Here is a 21,941-nt window from a genome sequence, read left to right as displayed (position 1 = left end):
GTTACTTTAATGCATATCCTTACGTATTGTCCTCTAAGGAAAATTAATAGTCATCATGACTAAAGCTCCATGACTAGAGCTATTCTTGGTAGGTAACAAACCTCTCTAGACAAGAGGTCAAGCTGGCAGGTAGGTGCCTCATTCCCTACAGCAGGGAGTCACCTACAACAATCACTTGATGCTTCTTCCAGGTGTGCTTGCATGTCACAGGGTCTGTCAGCTCAATTGCTTCCCTCACAGCCATGCACAGCTCCTCCTCAGCCTGGAGAGCACTAAGTACTCTCTGCAATTCTTTTTCCTCCTATGAGAGGTGACCCATTTCCAGCCTTCTTCTACAGTGTTATGATGTATTGTTTTATACAGTACAGAGCACTCCAGTAACTCCATTGCTGGGAAGAGGTGGGATATCTGGGAGCTGTATCTCAGAACATCCTGTCCATCTCCTCCTCTTCTCAGGTTCTACATAGCCTTCTGATTTCCTCCTGTGACTCCTTTACATGATGACACAATTCCAATACCAATGGATATCTTCTTTAAGAGACCTAATTCTCTATCCAGACCTCACAGAGTGGCCCCAAGTCCTCCCTGAATCCTGGGACCTGTAAAGCTGCATCTGCTGTCGGAAGGTCTGCCTGGATCAAAGCCTCTGACACAGCAATTTCAACAGCTACTGGGCAATGTGCTCTGTGGCAAGTCATGACCATATCTGAGGAACTCACTACTAAGACTGGAAACGAAGGTGACTTCTTGCACCCTTCTGCTCAAACTGCTGTGCAAACTTCACTGCCTCTGTTCGCTGCGCTGTGTGTGTGACTATTATAAAAATAGCAGCCATCCATCACTCACTGTGGCCAACAGACTTTCTTACGTGAGCAGATATGGTAATTTTTTTTTCCAACTGTGAAACAGACTCCAGGTCTGTTTGTGAAGCACTCAAGCCTTCAGCTCTCATCCTATCTTGCAGGGAACAGTGCAGATGAAGTCACTCCTTTGAAGTGCTTGAAGTGGCACGGTTGGAAGCAGGCACTTCGTCTTTTGGGGGCAAAGCAGGAGCTGCATACAAAATCGCAGAGTCAGAGGGAGAATGGGGATCCTGCTGCTGCAGGAAGCTGCCAGTGGCCAAGGAGACACCAGCCCTGGCTCTGTGCCAAGCTGCAAAGCAGCAGGGCAATGGGAGGCAGTGATGATCAGATTGATCCCTTCTCCTTGTAGAGTGTGTGAGCACTTGCATCAAAATGCAGACTCCTCTCAGGTATACCACATCTGTGCCCAGCTTGTTTGCCCTGTACAGACACCCATGTCTGATTCGGGTTTTACTCCTTTAGCCTTGGGGTAGCCTTGGCTGCAGTGACGATGATATGGTCAAGCTCAGGATTCTGAGAGGAGGAAACAGGGCAAAAAGTAGGATTGCAACCCTGGGCTTCAGGAGAGCAAACCTTGGGCTCTTCATGGACTTTCTTGGGGGTCCCATGGGTTAGAATCATGGAAGGAAGTGGGATCCAAGAGAGATAGGTAATATTCAAGCTTGCTTTCTCTAAGCTGAAGATCAGTGCATTCCTATGAGTAAAAAATCAAGCAAAGGGGGAAAGAGACCTGAATAGGTGAGCAAAACTCACACATGAGAAGGAAGTATACAAAATATTCCTTTTTGGGAAGGGACAAGCCACTTGGGAAGAATAGAGGAGTATTATCAGAGTATGCAGGGATGTGACAAGGAAAGCTAAGGCACATTTGGAATTAACTCTGGAAAGTGATGTCAAGGAGAACAAGAAGGATGTCTTCAAATACATTTATAGCCAAAGGAAGACTAGGGAAAATATGATCTCACTGCTGAATGGGATGGGTACCCTGGTGATAAAGGATAGAAGGTAGTTACTGAATGCCTTGTTCTCTTTAATCTTACACGCTGAGGCCAGCCCTCAGGAATCCTAGACCCTGAAGACAAAAGAGAAAGTCTGGAGAACGGAAGAGTTTCCCTTGATCAAGGGCAACCAGTTTGGAGATCATTTAGTCAAATTTGTCATCCACAAATCCACGGGTCTCAATGTAATGCTCCCACAATTGCTGAAATTGCTGGTGGATTCTACTATTAGATCATTCAGAGTTGTGGTCGTGGAGAACAGGAGAGGTGCCCAAGTACTAGAAGAAAGCCAGTGTTCCTCCAGTCTTCAAAAAGGGCAAGGAGGACCCAGGAAACTACACACCAGTCAGCCTTACCCGGGAAAGGTGGTGGAGCAGCTCAACCTGGAAAAAAAGGTGATCAGAAGTAGTCAGCATGGATTCACCAAGAGGAAATCATGCTTAACCAACCTGAGAGCTTTCTATAACTGGCTGGGTAGCTGAGGAGAGAACAGTGAATATTGTCTACCTTGACTTCAGTAAGACTTGTAATAGTTTCCCATAATATCATCATAGGAAAGCTCAGAAAGTGTGGAATACATGAGTGGATATTGAGGTGTAATGAAAACTGGTTGAATAGCAGACTTCAGAGAGAGGTGATCAGCTGTGAGGTTTAGCTGGAGGGCGGTAGCTAGTGGTGTCACCCAGGGGTCAGTACTTGGTCCAGTCTTGTTCAACTTATTGCACAGTGAGGTGGATTGAGAACTGGCTGGATGGCAGAGCTCAGAGGCTCATGATAAATGTGGCTGAGTCCAGTTGGAGGCCAGTGGCCAGTGGTGTCCCCCAGGGGTCAGTACTGGGTCCGGTGCTGTTCCACTTGTTCATCAATGACTTGGACGAGGGCACGGAGTGCACCCTGAGCAAGTCTGCAGATGATACCAAGCTGGGTGGAGTGGCCAACACTCCAGAAGGCTGTGCTGCCATCCAGAGGGACCTGGACAGGCTGGAGAGTTGGACAGAGAGGAACCTCATGAGGTTCAATAAGGACAAAGGCAGGGTCCTGCACCTGGGGAGAAATAACCCCAGGCACCAGTACAGATTAGGGGTCAACCTGCTAGAAAGCAGCTCCACAGAGAGGGACTTAGGAGTCCTGGTTGACACCAAGTTAACCATGAGTCAGCAGTGTGCCCTCGTGGCCAAGAAGGCCGATGGGATCCTGGCCTGCATCAGGAGGAGTGTTGCCAGCAGGTCAAGGGAGGTGATTCTGCCCCTCTACTCAGCTCTGGTGAGGTCCCACCTGGAGTACTGTGTGCAGTTCTGGGCTCCCCAGTACAAGAGGGATGTGGAGCTTCTAGAGAGGGTCCAGCGGAGAGTGACAAAGATGATTAAGGGACTGGAATATCTCTCATATGAGGAGAGACTGAGTGAGCTGGGCCTGTTCAGCTTGGAGAAGAGAAGGCTGAAAGGGGATCTGATTAATATGTATAAGCACATGAAGGGAGAATGTAAGGAGAAAGGGGCTAAGCTGTTTTCATTGGTGGCCAGTGACAGGACAAGGGGAAATGGGTATAAGTTGAAACACAGGCAGTTCCATCTCCAGGTGAGGAGGAACTTAGTTACTGTGAGGGTGACAGAGCCCTGGAACAGGCTGCCTAGGGAGGTTGTGGAGTCTCCTTCTCTGGAGGTCTTCAAAACCCGCCTGGATGCCGCCCTGTGCCTCGTGCTCTGGGTGTCCCTGCTGGAGCAGGAAGTTTGGACTAGATGATCCCTAGAGGTCCCTTCCAACCTTGAACATTCTGTGATTCTGTGATTATTCAGCAATTCACCTGGATGAAGCGACGGAGCGCACCTTGAGCAAATTTTCTGATGGTACAAAACTGGGAGGACTGGCTGATTCCCTGGAGAGCTGTGCTGCCATTCAGAGACCCCTGCGCAGGACTCTCTCCAGCAGCTCCACAATTGAACTTCATGAGATTCTTCTATACCCAGCTCTCCAGCAGGTCTCATGAAGTTCAATTGTGGAGCTGCTGGAGAGAGTTCAGCGCAGGGCTACGAAAATGATCAGGGACCTGGAACATCTGCCCTATGAGGAAAGGCTGAGAGAGCTGGGCCTGTTCAGCCTGGAGAAGAGAAGGCTGAGGGGGGACCTGATCAGTGTCTATAAATACCTCAAGGGAGGCAGTGAGGAGGAGGGGGCCAGCCTCTTTTCAGTGGTGGCCAGCGATAGGACTAGAGGAAATCGCTACAAACTGAAGCATCGGAAATTCCACAGGAACTTAAGAAAACATTTCATAACACTGAGGGTGACAGAGCCCTGGCACAGGCTGCAAAGAGAGGTTGTGGAGTCTCCTTCTTTGGAGATACTTTAAAACCTGCTTGGATGTAGCCCTGTGCCATGTGCTCTAGGTGACCCTGCATGAGCAGGGAGGTTGGACTAGATGACCTCTGAGGTCCCTTCCAGCCTTAAGCATTCTATGATTCTATGATAATAAAGGCATGTGCACAATCCCAATGCATCAATACAGGCAGTGGGTTGACTTGCTAGAAAGCAGGTCTGCAGAGAAGGAACTGGGAGTCCTGGTGGACAAGTTAATCACAAGTAAGTAATGTGCACCTGTGGCCAAGAAGGCCAGTGGTCTTCTGGACTGCATTAGGAAGGGCATTCCCCGCAGGTAGAGGGATCACAGGGCATGATCCTCCTCCTCTGATCAGCCCTGGTGAGGCCACTTCTGTAGAACTGTGTCCAGTGCTGCACTCTGACAAGACAGACAGAGAGCTGACTGAGAAGGGATCTTATTAATGTGAACATATATCTTAAGGGAGGATGTTAAGAGAATGGGTACAAACTATGATCTGTGGGGCCCAGTGATAAGACAAGAAGCAACAGCCACAAACTGAAACGCAGGAAGTTCCATCAGAATATAAGGAAAAGGATAAGGATTCTTGACTGTGATGGTGACGTAGAATTTGTGGAGTCTCCTTCTCTGGAGATTTTCAAAACCTGCCTAGATGCAATCCTGTGCAATGTGCTCTAGATGACCTTGCTTATGCAGGAAGGTTGGACTAGATCTCCTGAGATCTCTTCCAACCTCAGTGAGTCTATGATTCTGTAATAATGACCTCACAGTCGTTTTTAAGTGCAAATTCAGGAGTGAGGGGAAACAGTGACTAAAATGTGATCAAACATGGTTTCCTCTTGCAGGGTTTTTCTGCTTTTGTATTTTTGCTTTAAATCAGGAATATATAGCTCTTCCCTCTTTTTATTTTTTTCAATGTAAAAGCTAAGCTAGAAAAGTTGTTTCCTTTCTAGGTATGAAATATGCTCCATCCACAAAATTCCTATCTCATAATCTCACAGAAATATATTTCACAAATGAAATAACATTCAGACATTCAATCCATCGAGATTGTACTGCAGATACCAGATGTAGCTTGAGTTTCCAAGCTTCATGAACAGTTTTCTGAGAAGAAGCTATTTGATTTGCTAGTCAAGATTTATAGTAATAGCACATTTACAAATACTATATAAATGATGGATGAATGTGATAAGTGTGGTACACATAGAATTTATTGTGGACGCTGAAAGTACATTAGTCAAAGGTTTTTTATAGGGTGTTGTAAGCAAAATTTTGACCTTTGTGGGAGTCTATAAGAATCAAGCCATCAGTTGTTAACCTTGTAAAAGTTATTTATGCATGTAACCTTAAGATACAACCTCAAGCAGAAAATTCCAGAGTACGACATTATTTTCATACTGAAATCAGTGGGAGTTTTTTGGTTGACTTCATTGAGACTGAGATCAGCCAGAAAAGAAGCCTGACAGGATCACTTTGAAAACAGCCTTTTCTTTGCTAATGTCATCTGACTGCTCCTTTTGTAGGAAATATTTGCAACCTGATTTTAAAGCAGCAGTTGTCAGACAGGCCTCACTAGAAGGGGTGTGAGCCAGGGCAGTTACAGCACGCAGAACCCCAGCCCTATGTCAGATCTTCTGATCAGACATCATTATAGCAATGGCATATTTCTATATGCTTAAAAAGGCAGCACAAGAAGAAAGTCCATAAGATGTGAAAAGCCTTGTGACCCTCATATGGATTCAAGCTGATTCTGATCTTCCAAAAGTCTGAAAATACCAATGCAGAAAAAGTGAATATTTAAAAATGCCTATGGAAGAATTTTAATGACTGATCTTCCAGTTTAGATTCTTAGGAAAACCCAGTAAGTCCATGTTAGGCAAATAATGAGGTAGGACATTTTCCTTTTTTTTTAATCATAACTGTGTCAGCTGAGTAGGAGATTTTATATGTTGACTCTATCAATAAGGGCTCTAATTCTTCCAATTCTTTTGCTTCAGTTTATAATACATATATATGAATATATGTATATATGTATAAGATATCATTAGAATTTGGCCCAAATTTTGGAAATGTATTTGAAGCATTGCTCTCCCCCATGTCAAAACATGCTCTATGTTGAAAGCAAAGCTACCTTCCCATTTGCAAGAGACACTTCAACACTAATGTGACTAATTACTCTCCCTAGTTTTTCATGAGATTTGGTCTCCTGAGTGACTATTTCAATTTTAACTTACTATTTCTTATAAAAAGGTCCTACGCAGCTGGCTGAAGGAAGCTGAGCAGTAAGAGTTGCTACACAGTGCAGCAGCCACTGAACTAGTGTCACTGTTCAGCAGAATGCAGCTAACGTTATTTTGTGGTTATGGCAGCTCTGTGGACTGTAAGAAACAAGGCAGCTCTGTAATAGATTGTTGTTCCATTCCATTTTAATTTGTACTGAATTATCTCAGAGCTTGCCGTGGTGTCCTTTACAGCATTCCCTCATATTTAGACATCTCTTATGATCACTGTCAGGAGCCCTTTCTCTTCTCATCTTTGCTGATGCCAGTTGATGATGGTGGTCATCAACTGGCTGAGATCCATGTTTGAACAAGAAATCAAAATCTCCAGAAAAAAAAAAAACTTCTTTAAAGTAAATACAGACCTTGCAGGTTTTTTTGGATGAACACATTAGCTAAATTCCTCTCTCCATTTCAAATCTATGCAGTAATTTAAGAATATAGTAAATATGGCTGCTAGAAGTTAAGCTCATCCAGTTTCACTCAGTGCATGTGAGTCACATGAAATGACATCTATTAAAATGCGTAAAACAACATATTATCTTCAAGGCTCAATGAATGTTGCACGGTGTGCAGTGCAAAGAACACTAGTTCATATTAGGCATTGATTAAACAAAATTAAGTTATACATTCCCTAGTTCTTACAAAAACAAAGAAGAGTAACTAAGCTCTATCTCCTTCTGGCAGCCTTTTATTTCCTACCCCAAACAGACATAAAGTATCTCTAGAATTTTTTATCTTGAAATTCCACTTTTTATTAAAGGAAAAGGTTAGAACTTATTCTTCTTGGGTCATGGGTTACAGGGATCCAAATACATCTAAGCAGAGCAATAGCTTTAGCTCAACTAAGGAACATTTCTAGCTAGTGATGCTTCCCAAACTGCACTTGAACATCAACCAAGACAGGAATTTAATGACTGATTCTTATGCAGTCTCTGTGCTCTGCTTCAGCTCCTCAGGGCAAGTGGTCCCTGTGCACAAAGCACCAATGTCTGGACTCATTGAACAGAATGAAAAAGCTCAGGAGATGATGGGCCAGAATTTGGGCCTGTGCATAAGTCAAAGCTGCATGGCCACTGCATGACCCTACAAGTACAGACTGTGCGTTTGCCACTTAGAGTACCTTAGGGATAATAGCCCCAATACATAGAACGCATGACATGTCACGTACTCTAATTTGCACCTCCTACCTCATATCTCTTAGCACGGTTTATTTCCATGATTTACCCTACTCACTAAAACAACCTTTCTAGCAACAAGTGCACAGAAAGAGTACCTTTCTGTCTACAGTTATGTGTCATTTGGGAGACTTGTCACTGAAAGCACAGATAGGAATAAAAGATTCTTTAACACCAAAAATGTGATAGCTGCCAAAAACAATGGATATAAGATTTATTTCCAACCTTGGTGAAATAAATGCACAATTTGAAACAGGTCCATACTGAGCAAGAATTGCTTTGCATTGCAAAGGCAACTTCAAAATAATCATCAGCAGTTATATGTCTGGGAACAATTGGCATCTGAGGTAGAACAACCTAGGTCATTCAGGACAAACTCCTTGAGAATATGATTACGTCCTGTCAAGAGAAGCGATGGTCTCCAAGTAACAACTGATATTTTAGACTTTTCTGGAAGTGCCATATGAGCTGCATACACTCACTTCTCTTCCAGTTTAACAATACTGAAATGATATACCTGAATTTTATAAAGGATTGAATAATTCAACAGCCACTAGAGTAAATAATTCAAGCTAAGATCATGAGAAACTAGTATCATCACATTTCAGACCATGAACCTTATGGCTGTTTGGTTAGAAAGAGAAAGTGCATCTCTAAAGTAACTATTTTTGCAACTCTTTTTATGCCTTCTTCCAAAACATTGTACGAGTGTCAGTGCCAAAGGTTGTATTCTTAAACTGTGTGACCATGTGAATCAGTACAGCAGTTTCCCTGTCCTCATGCAGTAGTTATTCAAGAAAAGTATTGTATTGTAAATTGAAATTATAAATTTCTCTCACTTTCAGTTTATACTGTGGAAACAAAGCTTTAAAGAAGCTAAATTAATCTCTCACACATACACTCATAATCACAGGGAAGAAAGTAGAATAAAAAAAACGCTACTGGTATAAATCAGAAAGGTTTAAAAAAACAGTGTGAAATTTATGGAAAGGAATCAGATGTGTGGTCAAGCTTCCATTAACATTCCCATTTGCTAACTGGGCAAGCAAGAAACCTTACAGATTTCTAGACAGATAATACCCTACTCAAGTCCTTATTTGTATACAAATCATTCCGTCTTTCTAATTTTTTTTCCCATCCTATATGGTAATAATTAGACCCTCCCCCCAAAAAAGGATGTCTCTTCTTCCTTGGCTTCAATTTCAGTTGTTTAACTATTTTTTCCCTTCTCTGCTCTGAAGGTATAAAAGAAAAAAGAAAAAGAAAATCATACTAGGAGCTCTCCACTGAAATTTGAAAAGGGGAGGTGGAGGGAAATATTCAGCTTTTGAGTCAGCCTTCCCTCATTCAGTCAGCCAGGGCACACAAAGATCAATGCAGAAATGCACCCAATGATCAATAACAGAAATCAAAGCACCAACAAATTTTCTTGGTTAGATCAAAGACAGAAACTTTCTATGAAGACTAAGACAGAATAGAATCACAGCATCATTATGGTTGGAAAAGACTTTCAAGATCATTGTGTCCAGTCGTAAACCCTTTAAGACCATTATCTGCTAAACCATCTCCCTAAGACTATATACTTTTTCCTTAAACTGGCAGAGCAGTATAATTTGTAGTCCATTTGCACTTCTGAGGAACAAGTACATTCGCAAGGGACTGCATATGGAGATTTAGGGAGGATTGTCAGGTCTTCCTAGCAAAATGCGCATGGCAGAGAGCACGGGGTGATTTTGCCAGTGCCATTCCATGTAAGAATGGCACACTCTCATTTCTCCCCTTTTTCTCATTTTATTATCACGTGGATAGTGAAATTCTTTATGGGGGGGAGGGGGGGGAAGGAAAAAAAAAGGAAAGAGCGCTGCCCATTCCCGACGGCAGCCAATTGGCTGTTCCCGCTGCCTCCTGCTCCTCACCCGGCCCCTTCCACACCGGCTGCTCTCCCGCCGTCGCCCCTCGCCCTAGCAACGCGCCCGGCGGCTCCGCGGGCCGCGCCGCTCTCCGCGGTGCTGCGGGGCTCCGCGCAGGCCCGCGCAGCGCCCGGGAGCCGCTCTCCGCGGTGCTGCGGGGCTCCGCGCAGCGCCCGGGGGCTCCGCGCCGCTCTCCGCGGTGCTGCGGGGCTCCGCGCAGCGCCCGGGGGCTCCGCGCCGCTCTCCGCGGTGCTGCGGGGCTCCGCGCAGCGCCCGGGGGCTCCGCGCCGCTCTCCGCGGTGCTGCGCGGCTCCGCGCAGCCTCCGGGGCCGGTGGCTGCGGCCGGAGCGCGGCGAGGCAGGGCCGCAGGATCCTGCGTGACGGATGCAGAGCCCCGGGCGGCAGCAGCCAGATCGGCAAAACGTCGCTTTTTCCCTCCACCAGGCAGGGGAGCAGGGCAGAGCATCCCCCGCTCCCCACGACTTCCAAACGCAGGCGCAGGCAGCTACGGACATGAACATACTGCGTGGCTTCCAGGCGGATGGGCCCCTACCCTGTGGTGCCCTCACGTGGGATTACAAACAGGCAGAGGACGAGAGGAGCACGTCGGCGGCTACATTTTGGAGCAGGTAGGTGGGTTCGTAGGTATGCATTTGATGAACATGGCTAGAGGAATAGCTCTGCTTGCAAAGGCAAGAAGATCTTTGCTGGTAATTGATCTTATGAGTATTTCCCAATGTGCCTTTACAGCCTCCTGGGTTTTAGCAAGGAAGGCTCGTTCCTCAGGAGCAGATTCTCCGTGACGCTTGAATTTTAAACTGATTCTGCTGAAAGCAGAGAGACGTATAGAATTGCTGCAGAATAGAAGACTGTATTTTCTGTAGTGATCTATTTTCTATGTGTATAGATTCAGTAATTTTATTCTTTAATCACCTATTTGTCTAAAAATAATGCCCTGACATGATCAGATCAAGGAAAGCAGAAAATCACTTCTTGCTGAGGTGGAGAACAACGATCTGCATTTTTTCCCCCTTGTTTCTAGATCTTTAGATATTTCCAAACTACTTTATCATTTTTTAGTCATTAATTTCAGGTCATCCATTCTGAAAACGCTGCCTCTTTTCCTTTGTGGGTGCCAAGATGCAGCTACTTAGGAAATCCCTGCAGACATAGCAATCTTTCCTTTCTCTAGCCAGTAGAGGCAAGAGGGTATTCTGTCTCTGTTAATTCTGTTAATTCAGGCACATTCTCACTGTGAATGCATAACAATATTTTTCATTTATCCAACTGGTTTCCAACATGGCAAACAGTATGTTGCATCCACAGAGCAATGAAGAAGGAAAACTGCATTCTGTTTTGAAAAGTCTATTTGGGTGCATGAGGCAGTCATTCTTTCTGAGAATGATTTTCCAATATGTTTCTTCAAGATTTCTCTTTAAAGAGAAGGCTAATTACAAGTGGCTTGGTTTGCAGAAAAAAAAAAATAGGTGCCAACCCAAAATAATTTTTAAAAGCTAGTCTTTATTTGGGTGCTTAAATAGGGGATTTTTATGTGTTTTTATGCGTAACTGTACGTGTTAGGTACATCTGGGGAGGTGTGCTCCTTAGTTTTAAAAAAGAGATCACTGAGCACTTACATCTCCACAGTTCTACTGTAAAGCCTCTATTTGCAAAGCTATGCAGTACCATTCCCTTGGGGACCATACCATAGAACTCCCCCCCGCATTTTCCTTTACATCCCCACCAGGCATCTTTCCTCAAGGGACTTAGTGGCCGTAGTGACTTCCTCTAGCCCTTTGTCCTCCCGGAGTCTAATTCAGCTAAGATGTCCTTTCTGCCAATCGCCTATGCATCACGCATTTCCAAACTAACAGAGGAATTTGCATGGCCTTCAGCCCCCAGTCTTCTCCAGCAAATTCAGTATAGAGAGATTGTGTGAAGTTCATTTTAATTGTCATGTCATCCAATGGGCTGCTGGGAACATGGGGATAACTCCTGTTCATTCAGCATTTCTCCTTCTCATATCTCCGTTGGAAAAATCCTCCCAGGAGCATCTTGAGATCTCTGGCAACTTTGTCCCTGTCTATCTTGTCAGCCACCAATGCCACCCTGCTTTTCATTACAATATCTAACACAGGTGATGTGCATGCACCAGATGTTAGCACCAGATCTGAAATAGGTTAAGAGCCACATGACATGCCCTCTAAGGTTCTGGCATGAATGCTTGTACCATTGCTAAAATAGCACTACTATTCTTCTGAGCAAGAAGCCGTCACAAGACTGAACAATCAAATATATTTCCATATGACCTTTTTATTTAGAACCAATAGTTCTCCTCTTCCCAGGATTCTCCTAGGAAAACTCCTCTGGTGAGACTGACCTACTTTGCCAGAGTCTTCACTGAAGCTGCTGGCACATCTTCGCTGCAGGGGAGAGGATCCTTCGGGGGAGGGTGAGACTTTCCAAGAGACGGGCAGAGTAGTCAGCTAGTGCGAGATTCACCACAGCTCATCTGTCAACACCCACCATGACAACGGAGCCCTGCTAAGCACTGTGTTCCCCACGTCAGCCTGAACTGCACATCACGCTGTGGGAAGGTTGCTGACACTGCCAAAAATTAACATAAATGTGAAAGGGAGAGCACCTTCTGCTTTTTTTTTTTTTTTTTTTTTTTTCCCCTCTTTTCTTGCTTGTGAGTTGGGAAAGGATTCAGCCTAGCCAGGTCTGAGGACAGATTTAATTCCCTTCCAGGGAAGGTGAAAAGCCTGCAAAGGTATGTTTTAAACTTCTCCGTGCTCTCCTTGGACAAGTCCAGTAGGCAGAACTTGTTTCGATAGCAGAGTTTGGAAATGACATCAGTCCTTCTTTTCCTTGCTCCCACCTTTTCACACCCCTACAATCCTACAGGGTTGGGTTCTGCCATCATTTTTAGATCAGTGCTAATCTACAGTTGTGCCTGCTAATCACAGAAGTAGGAGGACAGAACAAAACTTTGAGACTTTTAAAACCTTGTGAACCTATATATTCTGCTCATCGTTATGCTCATGAGCTAGCAGTCAGAGCACTGTACTGTGTGTCTCCTATAATTAATAGGACCAGGCCAAGGGCAGAACCATAGGAAGCAGACGTAAGAAACTGGCATACCAAAGAGCATGAAAAACCTAACAGCTCATTACTAGCTCTGTGAAATGAATGCAGTGTTCTCCTTTGGCTTTATGGATACCCCACAGCTACCAGAGGAATAATTTATCTCAATAGGTGATCCTGTACATCCCTCCCTTCAGGGCCAACCTCTTCAAAGAGCTGAGGTTTGCACACTCCATGTGTGCTTCAGCACAGCTCTTCTAAAGCATATTTCATCCTTTCCCTGCGTCTGCAGATGCTGATGAGGTGAAGACAGCAGCAGTAAACACAATTCCAACATGTTTTACATTTGTTTCTCCTTGTTATTTGGTATGAGTGGAATATGCAGCTACTGCAAGAGATCCTTTCCAGCACTGCCAGTATAGAATAAATGTACTGTTAAGGCACAGGCACATGAATAAATTATTGTGGCTTAGCAACTCATCTCAGGTTAATAGAGTTGCAGTGATTATGTGCATATCAGTTTTAACTCACTGTAAAAACAGGAGAAAAAAATATTAACTTCAAACACAGCTAAAGACTTAGACTCTTAGAACCTTTAACTTCACATTGGGCTAAAGGTGATAGCACAATTTCTTATTGACTATTCAGTCAATATTCATTACCATGTGATTCGTCATATTTTGAATTTTAGTGTTAAACAAAATCTTTTCAGTAAATTTGTTCTAGATCCATGCTAAAATTCTACAACCACATAAGAAGTGATAGAATCAAAAGCAATATACAGACCCTATACTTGACCTATTTAGTTGCTGAATGACTCACAAATTACTTAGTCAAATTAAAGTGTTAAAAACTGAAAGAGGATTTTTCCTCAAACTGACAGTACAAAAAATATAAATTGGCTCCAAGTATTGCAGTATTACATCTCTGTTCCTGTGTTTTATATCTTGTTAAAACAGTCAACAATAAAAAATAGACAACAAAAACTGAAGGTGAAGAGACTGCCTAGTTCACCTTACTTTTCTCAAGCACATAGGAGAAAAATCTTGCTTATATTCATGCTCATACAGCAGCCTTGTATAACACATAGTATCCATATATACTGGAAATTAAAAACATGAGCTTCCTTTATCCAGTTCTGTCCATACCTCTTGCCCCCATGGCCTCACCCTGCAATCTAAATTAGAGTTGTAGATGCACAATAATGTATATCATTTTAGAATATCAGTTCAGTTTAGGAGCTTTTACTATATGCTGAGCTGTCACCAAAACCAGCACAGAAAGCTTCATACAAGAAACAACCTATGCACACTTGCAATCATGTACGTCTTCAGCTAACTGTGATCCGTAGTGTCAAAAATTCCCACCAAAAGGGTAGTCAGAGATGAAGGTGACAGCATATGAAATACGGGTATGAATCTCAAGTTTTATTCCATTCAGAACATTTTATTCTACACAAAAAACAAACAAACAAACAAACAAACAAACAAAAACAGGAGGGAGGTGGTAGGTGTCTTCCCTCCCCATGTGCTGCTATGTAGAGAGTGAGGAGTTACACACTTCACCTCAAGAGATTTTCAAGCTGTGCTCAGAAAAGCTGCCAGCAGGATAGGAAAGCCTTCATAACAAGAACAGGGCTAATAGCAGAGCATTTTTATGAGCCCTAGACCTGAGAAAAGAATGGGCAGGGAATCTGTGTGCTTATCAAAGGATGTGTATTTGCATTCCTGCACTAGAAATAGGAATACTGAGTGGCAACCTGCTATACAGTGTCTGCATAAGAGGAAACATTTCTTCTACACAGTGATGGTACACTGAGTGCATACATGAATAAGGCAGTTAATACAAATTAAGGTAGGGACAAAAGGCAGGGATCTTTTAGCATCTCGTTCCTGGACAAAAAGACCCCATTCTGATTGAATTTACTCTAATTCTAATGTTGATTAAACTCATGTAGATGAAACATTCTTCTTCCATTCAGGCAACCATTCCAGAGATATTATTTAGAGAGGGAGGATTACGTAGCAATGACCGACTCAAGGTCTTTGAAATAATTTCCTGGCCCAAGGCTTGCAATTACATTTTGCAGTTATGATGCAGGGAGACAAAACAGTGTGTTCAATAAAAAAAAAAAAAAAAAAAAAAACCACACACTCTGCTCATGCTAGGAACATAGAGTACAATGTTCTTTTTCTTTATATGTCTTTCTAACCCTAAAATACAGTAAATGAGAAAGAATGTTTGTTCTTTTGATTAAACTCTAAAAAAGCCATTTATATCGCACTCTTACATGAACCTGACCAGGTTTCACTATTCTCATTTGAAACAGAAGCCAGGAAGCTGCACTTCCAGACAAGACATTAAACATGTAAATACATAGCAGCCACACCATATGGAATTTAAAGAACAGCATAGCAGATGTGGCAATGATTTTATGAAGTTCTTGTGGCTCAAATACTTCTCTTAGTATCAGATCTCTTTGGAGGGTTAGCAAGAATACAATTCCTCTACTATCAGCCCAAAGGAACATCCCTGAAAATGGAGTGTTTGGGCCTTCAGATTGTGTATTAGGATCCATGAAATAGGAAGTGCGGCACCAGGAAATCCCTCTTTGATGATCATGGGTAATTTAGTGTTCTCTTTTGTTTTCATGCAGATATACAAAATCCAGGCCTTTAAAATCAAAACAGAGGAAGTCTTCATACCAGTTTTAAGAGGATTCTCACTCGAAAATAATAATAATAATAATAAAAAAAAGATACATTTTTTGTCACTGATGCATCAGTGTAGTTTCACAGTTGCATAGTTTTTACCTTCTGTGTGTCCACTGCCTGCTCATTATTTTGGACTTTTAGGCAGAGGGAGACTAAAGAGCTCATCACTGTTCTTCCAAGGATCTAATGTTTGCAAGCTGAACAGCTCATCAACACATCGATCCCATTTCATTAAACAATGCAGCATTAAGCAATGCTGGGAACGCTGGGGACATGGAATTGAAGATTTGCAATGTAGCAAGTTACAGAGCCTTTAATCACTAGCATCCACATCCCACACAGAGTGCTGCACATACTGGGCTTTTCGTACACATGTTGACATTAGGACTATTACTCATAATGCAGAAGTAAATCCCCACTACAGCAAACACCTTTCCCACAGGTAAAAAGATGAGCTGGGCCATAAGCTACAGCAAAGTCCTTCTCTCAGTGCCAAGTCAAGGCAAGATTCTGGTCTCAGTACCACTTCTAGAAAATGCGATTAAGGCCACTAAGATGAGTAGAGACCATTTAGTACAAAAGAAGTAGGAGTAAAAAGTGCTTATGACTAGAAACCCAGGAATCTCAGAGCACACTGGTTAATAACTTAGTATTTGCTTTAAAAACAAAAGTATTTCAACTAACAAGTAATTGCTGTTCAGCAGGAATGATGCTGTGCTCAGGGTAGCTGAGTCCCTAGTTTTGCAATTGTACTTTAATTGGAACCTTGTGGACAGTGTGTTGCATAACTGCGGAATTTTGCAGGAAGAAAGGATCACAGGGCATAATGCTACTTGCATTTTCTGTTGGATCTGAACAGGAAACTGCTACAACTGCTGGAACAGGCTGCCCAGAGAGGTTGTGGAGTCTCCTTCTTTGGAGATCTTTAAAACCCGCTTGGATGCAGCCCTGTGCCACGTGCTCTAGGTGACCCTGCGTGTGCAGGGGGGTTGGACTCGATGACCTCTGAGGTCCCTTCCAACCTTCGGCATTCTATGATTCTATGATTCTATGAACTGGGAGACACGTAACCAAATATTCTAGCTCTCAAAACAACAAAGCCATCCCTGCTGAAGGGTGGAACATGACCAAGGTCCTCCCACCCACTTCTCTTTTGCTAAATAAGCACAAACATTAGATATGTTTCTTGCCATTCTCCTTTCTCTACAGTCACCTAGGTTAAAAGGCCACAGAAAGAAGTACTATCTGAGTGCTATAACCCAGAACATTTTTGGTTTATCTCTCCGCATTGTGAATGTGTTACCAAATTTCTCGTGTTTGAGCAGAAATGGACAACAGTTTGAGAACAGTGTTAAGAAGCTTACATATTTTAAAGGTTTAAGGAAGTAATTTCATCATTGGGCCTGACTTCCACTACTCTTCAATAACAGTCAAGAAATTTCTTCTGGTTACGCTGATACCGAGCTAAATATGTGCAATAAGCAGCTGGCTATTTTTAAGCAGCACATATTTCTGCACGATAAGAAGGGAAATTAAAGAAGAAAATTAGCCCATAATATTCTTTTCTATCCAATTAATAGGATCCACATGCATTATCCTATTACAGGTAATTCTAACATGCAATTTAGTGAGCTGCATTGTCAATGCACCTTGCCACTCTGCCAGAGGAAACAGCCCCAAAAGCCTGTAGACAGAGCTGCTGAAGGCAGGATATCTCCAGGAGAGAAGATCCATCTGAGCAGCTTCTGCCACAAGAAAAGGTGGAAAGACAGAGGCAGGTGCTGTTTCAGAAATCAGAAATTATTTATCAAGCAAAGTTTCGAAGCAAATGATGAGGGAAACCAGTGCTATAATGAGGGGAAAACAAAAGACCCTCCAGAACAAGAGGGGACAAGCAGTGGTGTCCCATTTGAACATTCAAAAGGGCCTACACCTTGCAGGTGGGTGACAACCCAATCACCACAACACACACTTCTGGCTGCCACTGTTGATGTTACTGTGATGGGAAGACCCCATTCAGTATTCCCTCTTCAATATAACCTGCTCCATCAAAAACAGCTGGTACTAACCTTAGACTGTTTCACCTAAGTGTTCAACTTAACCTGAGTGGTTGCCATTCACAGTATTGCTTGAACACGATTGCTGTTAAATAAAGGCAAGAACTTTGGGACTGGTGACTCACACTTTGACCCACTTTCTCCTCCCATTGGCTGCTCTCAGTGCCAGGCACACGGTGGGCACAGAGCTTTGCAGGAGAAAAAGGCACAGATTATGGAAGTTTCTCTCCAGCACAAATATCCAGAGTTACAGATCTCAGCTTGACAGCTTGGTCTTATAGATCAAGCTGTAAAGATTCATACTTCTTGCTCAGGAGGTCTCTGGCCAAGGAAGGATACCAGCTTTCCCTATTAGTTTTCTCCAGAGCACAGCAGACTCCTCAACAGCAGACTGTGTTCATATCTAATGACAGTGCAGCAACTACAGTCTACACCACTGGAGCTTGAAAGACAAATCAAAGGTTTCCCCCATATCTCAGCTCTGTGAGAATATTTTCCTCCTCCCTCAGAGCTTTCCTTCTATGTCAAGGCTTCGTAGTTAATTTAGAAACATATTGCTTGGAGCTGAGAGGGAGGTTTAGCCTGCCATCTAGTTCTCAGGTTGACAGAGGGAACAGGTAACTAGCGAGGCCAGGACACGTGCAGCCAGGATTACTCCTCAGAGTCATTAAGGTGACCAGCTGCTGCTGAAGATGGCATGCTGTGCTCCTTGGCACAGCCGACATGACATCTCCTGATTCTGCAGCTGGCAGTAGGCATCAAGTCACTCCCACAGAGCCAGGACATCAGTGCCTGGGCCTCAAATGGGAAGCTATTTCTCCTCTAATTGTTCTCTTGCTTAACAGCCCAGGTCTTCAATTTCACTTGCTCAAAATGCACCTCAGCCATCTTTAGAGCATTTCACTCAGCCCTGGCCACTCACCTCCAATGTAGCAGCCACATATCACCTTAGGCACACCTCCACTTTTCTGTCATCCCCTTTTCTGTCCAGGCTCACCCAGGAGAACCAGGCCAGTGATGCACATCCTGATTTCTGCCATTCTCCCCACTCACAGTCCTTGATGGCACTTCTGGTGAGTGAAGGAAGGACAGAATTGCAGGTATAACAGGTTTTCTCTCTTGAGCTACCTCAGAAAGGAGGAGGATCTTCTCAATGTGCAAGAGCTCAGAAGAAACTCATTGTGAGGTTTTCCTGTCCAGCCTGTCCAGGTGTAAGTCCTCCCACTTTGCCTTCAAACCTAGATCTCTCTTCCATAAACAAACTCTGAAGCAAAAGGATTCATATTATACAATTTAAGAAAAACAAACCACCATCATCATCATCACCCCCCACCCCCACCAACAACAAACAGACGATTCTGATTTAGGCAACCCAATAGTGCCCCTGCTAGTGGAAAAAAAAAAAAAAAATCATCTTTGGATGGCTTGTAAACAGAACATGAGCTGGAAAATACTCCACAGTTTTTATGCTTATCAGCATTTGCCTCTTATGCAATCATAGCCTCACAGTAGCTTTTTATGTACTTTTTTCTAAACTTAGGTATGTTAATATCAATGGTACTATATGGTTTGATTGGATCAGGACTCAGCCTTTAACACCCTAAAATACTGGAGATACTATTAGTATGAAATATACTGTTCTCCATTCCACCTCTATGTATAAGAGACACCTCCTGTCTAATCTACTTTCCAGATCTACATACAGTCCAGTGAACAGAGACAGTGATTGTCTGTTTTTTGGGTTTTTTTTCATGTCTTTCTCTCACCCTATGGGATCAACAGGACATACTCCTCTCATTTAGTTTGCAGATCACAAGGATTGGCAGCATCTCATTGTTGATGAAGTGGACATTTTACTTTCAAAAGACAGGAATTTTTGTCCTAAAATGCTTGGAACATTATTATAAATCTGTGCCAAATTTATTGACCTTGGCTATACCAGACAATTTCATAGTATATTTTTGACCATTTCTCTGAAAATTGTATGCTTTACTTAAGGTAGATTTTCACACATGCTTATAAGATGCAACCTTTTGGCTTCTTCCTTTATGCAGAGTCTAAGAATAAAACATGGCTGTGATGTTTGCCCACGGTATGGATAACAGCGACGCTCCTTTTAGTCTCCCTACATCGTTGGTGCTGCTACAGAACATCAGTTACCCTCAAACCTCGATCCCTCCTGCTAGCCACGAGATGACAGAATCAGGCAAGGACACCAGATCAAACAGGAACCACACTGTCTTGCAGTACAACCTGAAGCCAGGAGAAATCATAGCTGCCAGTATGATTTTTGGGATATTCTGGTTGCTCTCCATCTTTGGAAACTCCCTTGTTTGCTTGGTGATCCACAGGAGTAGGAGGACACAATCAACCACCAACTACTTCGTTGTCTCCATGGCTTGTGCAGACCTTCTCATCAGTGTGGCAAGCATGCCATTCGTGCTGCTTCAGCTTACATCAGGCAAGTGGATGCTGGGCAGTGGGATGTGCAAGCTGATAAGGTACATACAACATCTCACACCTGGAGTCCAGATATATGTGCTCCTCTCCATATGTGTGGATCGATTCTACACTATTGTCTACCCCTTGAGCTTCAAAGTGTCGAGAGAGAAAGCCAAGAAAATGATTGTGGCATCTTGGATCTTTGATGCTACATTTGCATCACCTGCTTTCTTTTTCTATGGTTCCAGCCAGGATGACCATTGCAACTTCTTTCTCCCAGATTCTTGGGAGGGAGCCATCTATAGTGTTATCCACCTCCTTGTGATGTTTTTGATCCCATCCATTCTCATTATCCTTTTCTACCAAAAAGTTATCAAGTACATTTGGAGAATAGGCACTGATGGCAGGACTGTCAGGAGGACAATGAATATTGTTCCAAGGACAAAAGTGAAAACCATCAAGATGTTCCTAATCTTAAATTTGCTGTTTCTTCTTTCGTGGCTCCCTTTTTATGCGGTACAGTTGTGGCACCCACCTGAAAAAGACTATAGAAATAGTTCCTTGGTTTTCATGGCTATTACTTGGATCTCTTTTAGCTCTTCAGCCTCTAAACCAACCCTATACTCAGTGTATAATGCAAACTTCAGAAGAGGGATGAAAGAAACATTTTGCATGTCCTCCATGAAATGCTACAGAAGTAATGCATACACCATCACCACCAGCTCAAGGATAGCCAAAAAAAATTATGTGGGGATCTCAGAAATTCCAGCACCAGCCAAAACTGTAACTAAAGACTCAATCTATGATTCATTTGACAGAGAAGCAAAGGAAAAAAAACTTGCCTGGCCTATTCATTCAAACCCTCCAAACACATTTGTCTAATTGGCTTAATTGCTTTGAAGAATGATTATGCACCACCAGAACAAAGAGTTTTATCTCTTTTCTGAAGAAATGTATATTTATGTATTTTTAGCACTACTTTTAGGAAGGAAAAAATGATGTTTTATTTTATTAAATGCTTTGATTTTCATGTATCCAGTCCGTTTATTTTTTCTTACATTCTGCTTTTTGGAATTACTGACCCTGAATCTTGAGCTTATTTTCTTTATATATATAAAAAGAAATCTCTTACAATATCTGTATGTAGTAAAAACAGGAAAAAAAAAAAAGTTTTTTTTTTTTTTTAATCACTGTACTTTGGCCACCACGTGTAATTGCATAAATCCACTCAAATCCATCTATACTTCCTTTTGTTATATCCTATGGAAACTGTTCCACTGTGGTTTATTTTCTTATTCAGACCTTGTGTGTAGGACTTTTGTATGTGGGCAATCCTGGCATAGCTATAAGGCCTTTGAAAGCGGTGGTAAAATTCCTACAGCCTCTGCAGGGTCAGCATTAGGTCAGAGCTGAATGCTTTTGCATATTCTGCATTGCTCCGCCAGCGAGCTCCCGAGGTACCAGGTGCCTGAGAAAAACCCAGGCTCTCTCTATCCGCATCTGTGCTCCCTGATGAAGTCTCTCCTCACTGCCTAAAAAACTTCACTGCCCAGCTACCTGAAGCTGGTATCCAGAGGAGAGAGGGAACTGTGTGAGGAACACTGCGTGAGGAACTGTGTGAGGAACAACTTGGCAGTTGGATAGTGATTAAAATTTCTTGTCAAAATGCAAAGAATAAAATCGCAAGGCTGGCCAGGGTGTTGCTCAGTTGATAGCACATCTTGCCAAGCCTTATGTCCAATAGTTCTGCCTTTGGTCCGTTAGCCCAGAGTCATCCACAAAATGAGGACCGTGCAAGCAGCTCGTTTGTGAATTCCCCCATGCCTGCAGCATCACTGGGCTCTTGTGAATTGAGAATCTTGTCTGGACCCTTAACCGCCCAGTCCAGGCTGCTGCACTCCAAACCCCAGTAGCATTTCCAATTTTTCTTCTGATAACATAGACAGTATAGTCCCATGGGATTCAGACCAGATGTCCATCCAGTCTCGATCACATTCAGCAGCTTCAGGACATGGCATAAGAAAGAGGGAAGCTAGAGGGTGTCTTGACTCACCCTTTGAGCTTCTGTCAATCTCTGC

At 43.1% G+C, this 21,941-nt stretch overlaps 1 protein-coding gene across 1 annotated transcript; it reads left to right on the top strand.

The window, feature by feature from the left end:
• Window positions 1–10,042: 10,042 nt before the first annotated feature.
• Window positions 10,043–20,803, top strand: GPR19 (G protein-coupled receptor 19). The gene is made up of 2 exons (XM_026033249.1): window positions 10,043–10,192; window positions 19,476–20,803. Exon 2 carries the CDS (start codon window positions 19,492–19,494, stop codon window positions 20,743–20,745), a length of 1,254 nt encoding a protein of 417 aa, XP_025889034.1. The 5' UTR covers window positions 10,043–10,192; window positions 19,476–19,491; the 3' UTR covers window positions 20,746–20,803.
• Window positions 20,804–21,941: the final 1,138 nt, after the last annotated feature.

Source organism: Nothoprocta perdicaria, unplaced genomic scaffold, assembly GCF_003342845.1.
Source record: "Nothoprocta perdicaria isolate Ctin4 unplaced genomic scaffold, notPer1 scaffold_126, whole genome shotgun sequence".
NCBI classification, from domain to species: Eukaryota; Metazoa; Chordata; class Aves; order Tinamiformes; family Tinamidae; genus Nothoprocta; species Nothoprocta perdicaria.
This window is presented reverse-complemented; position numbering and strand designations above follow the sequence as displayed.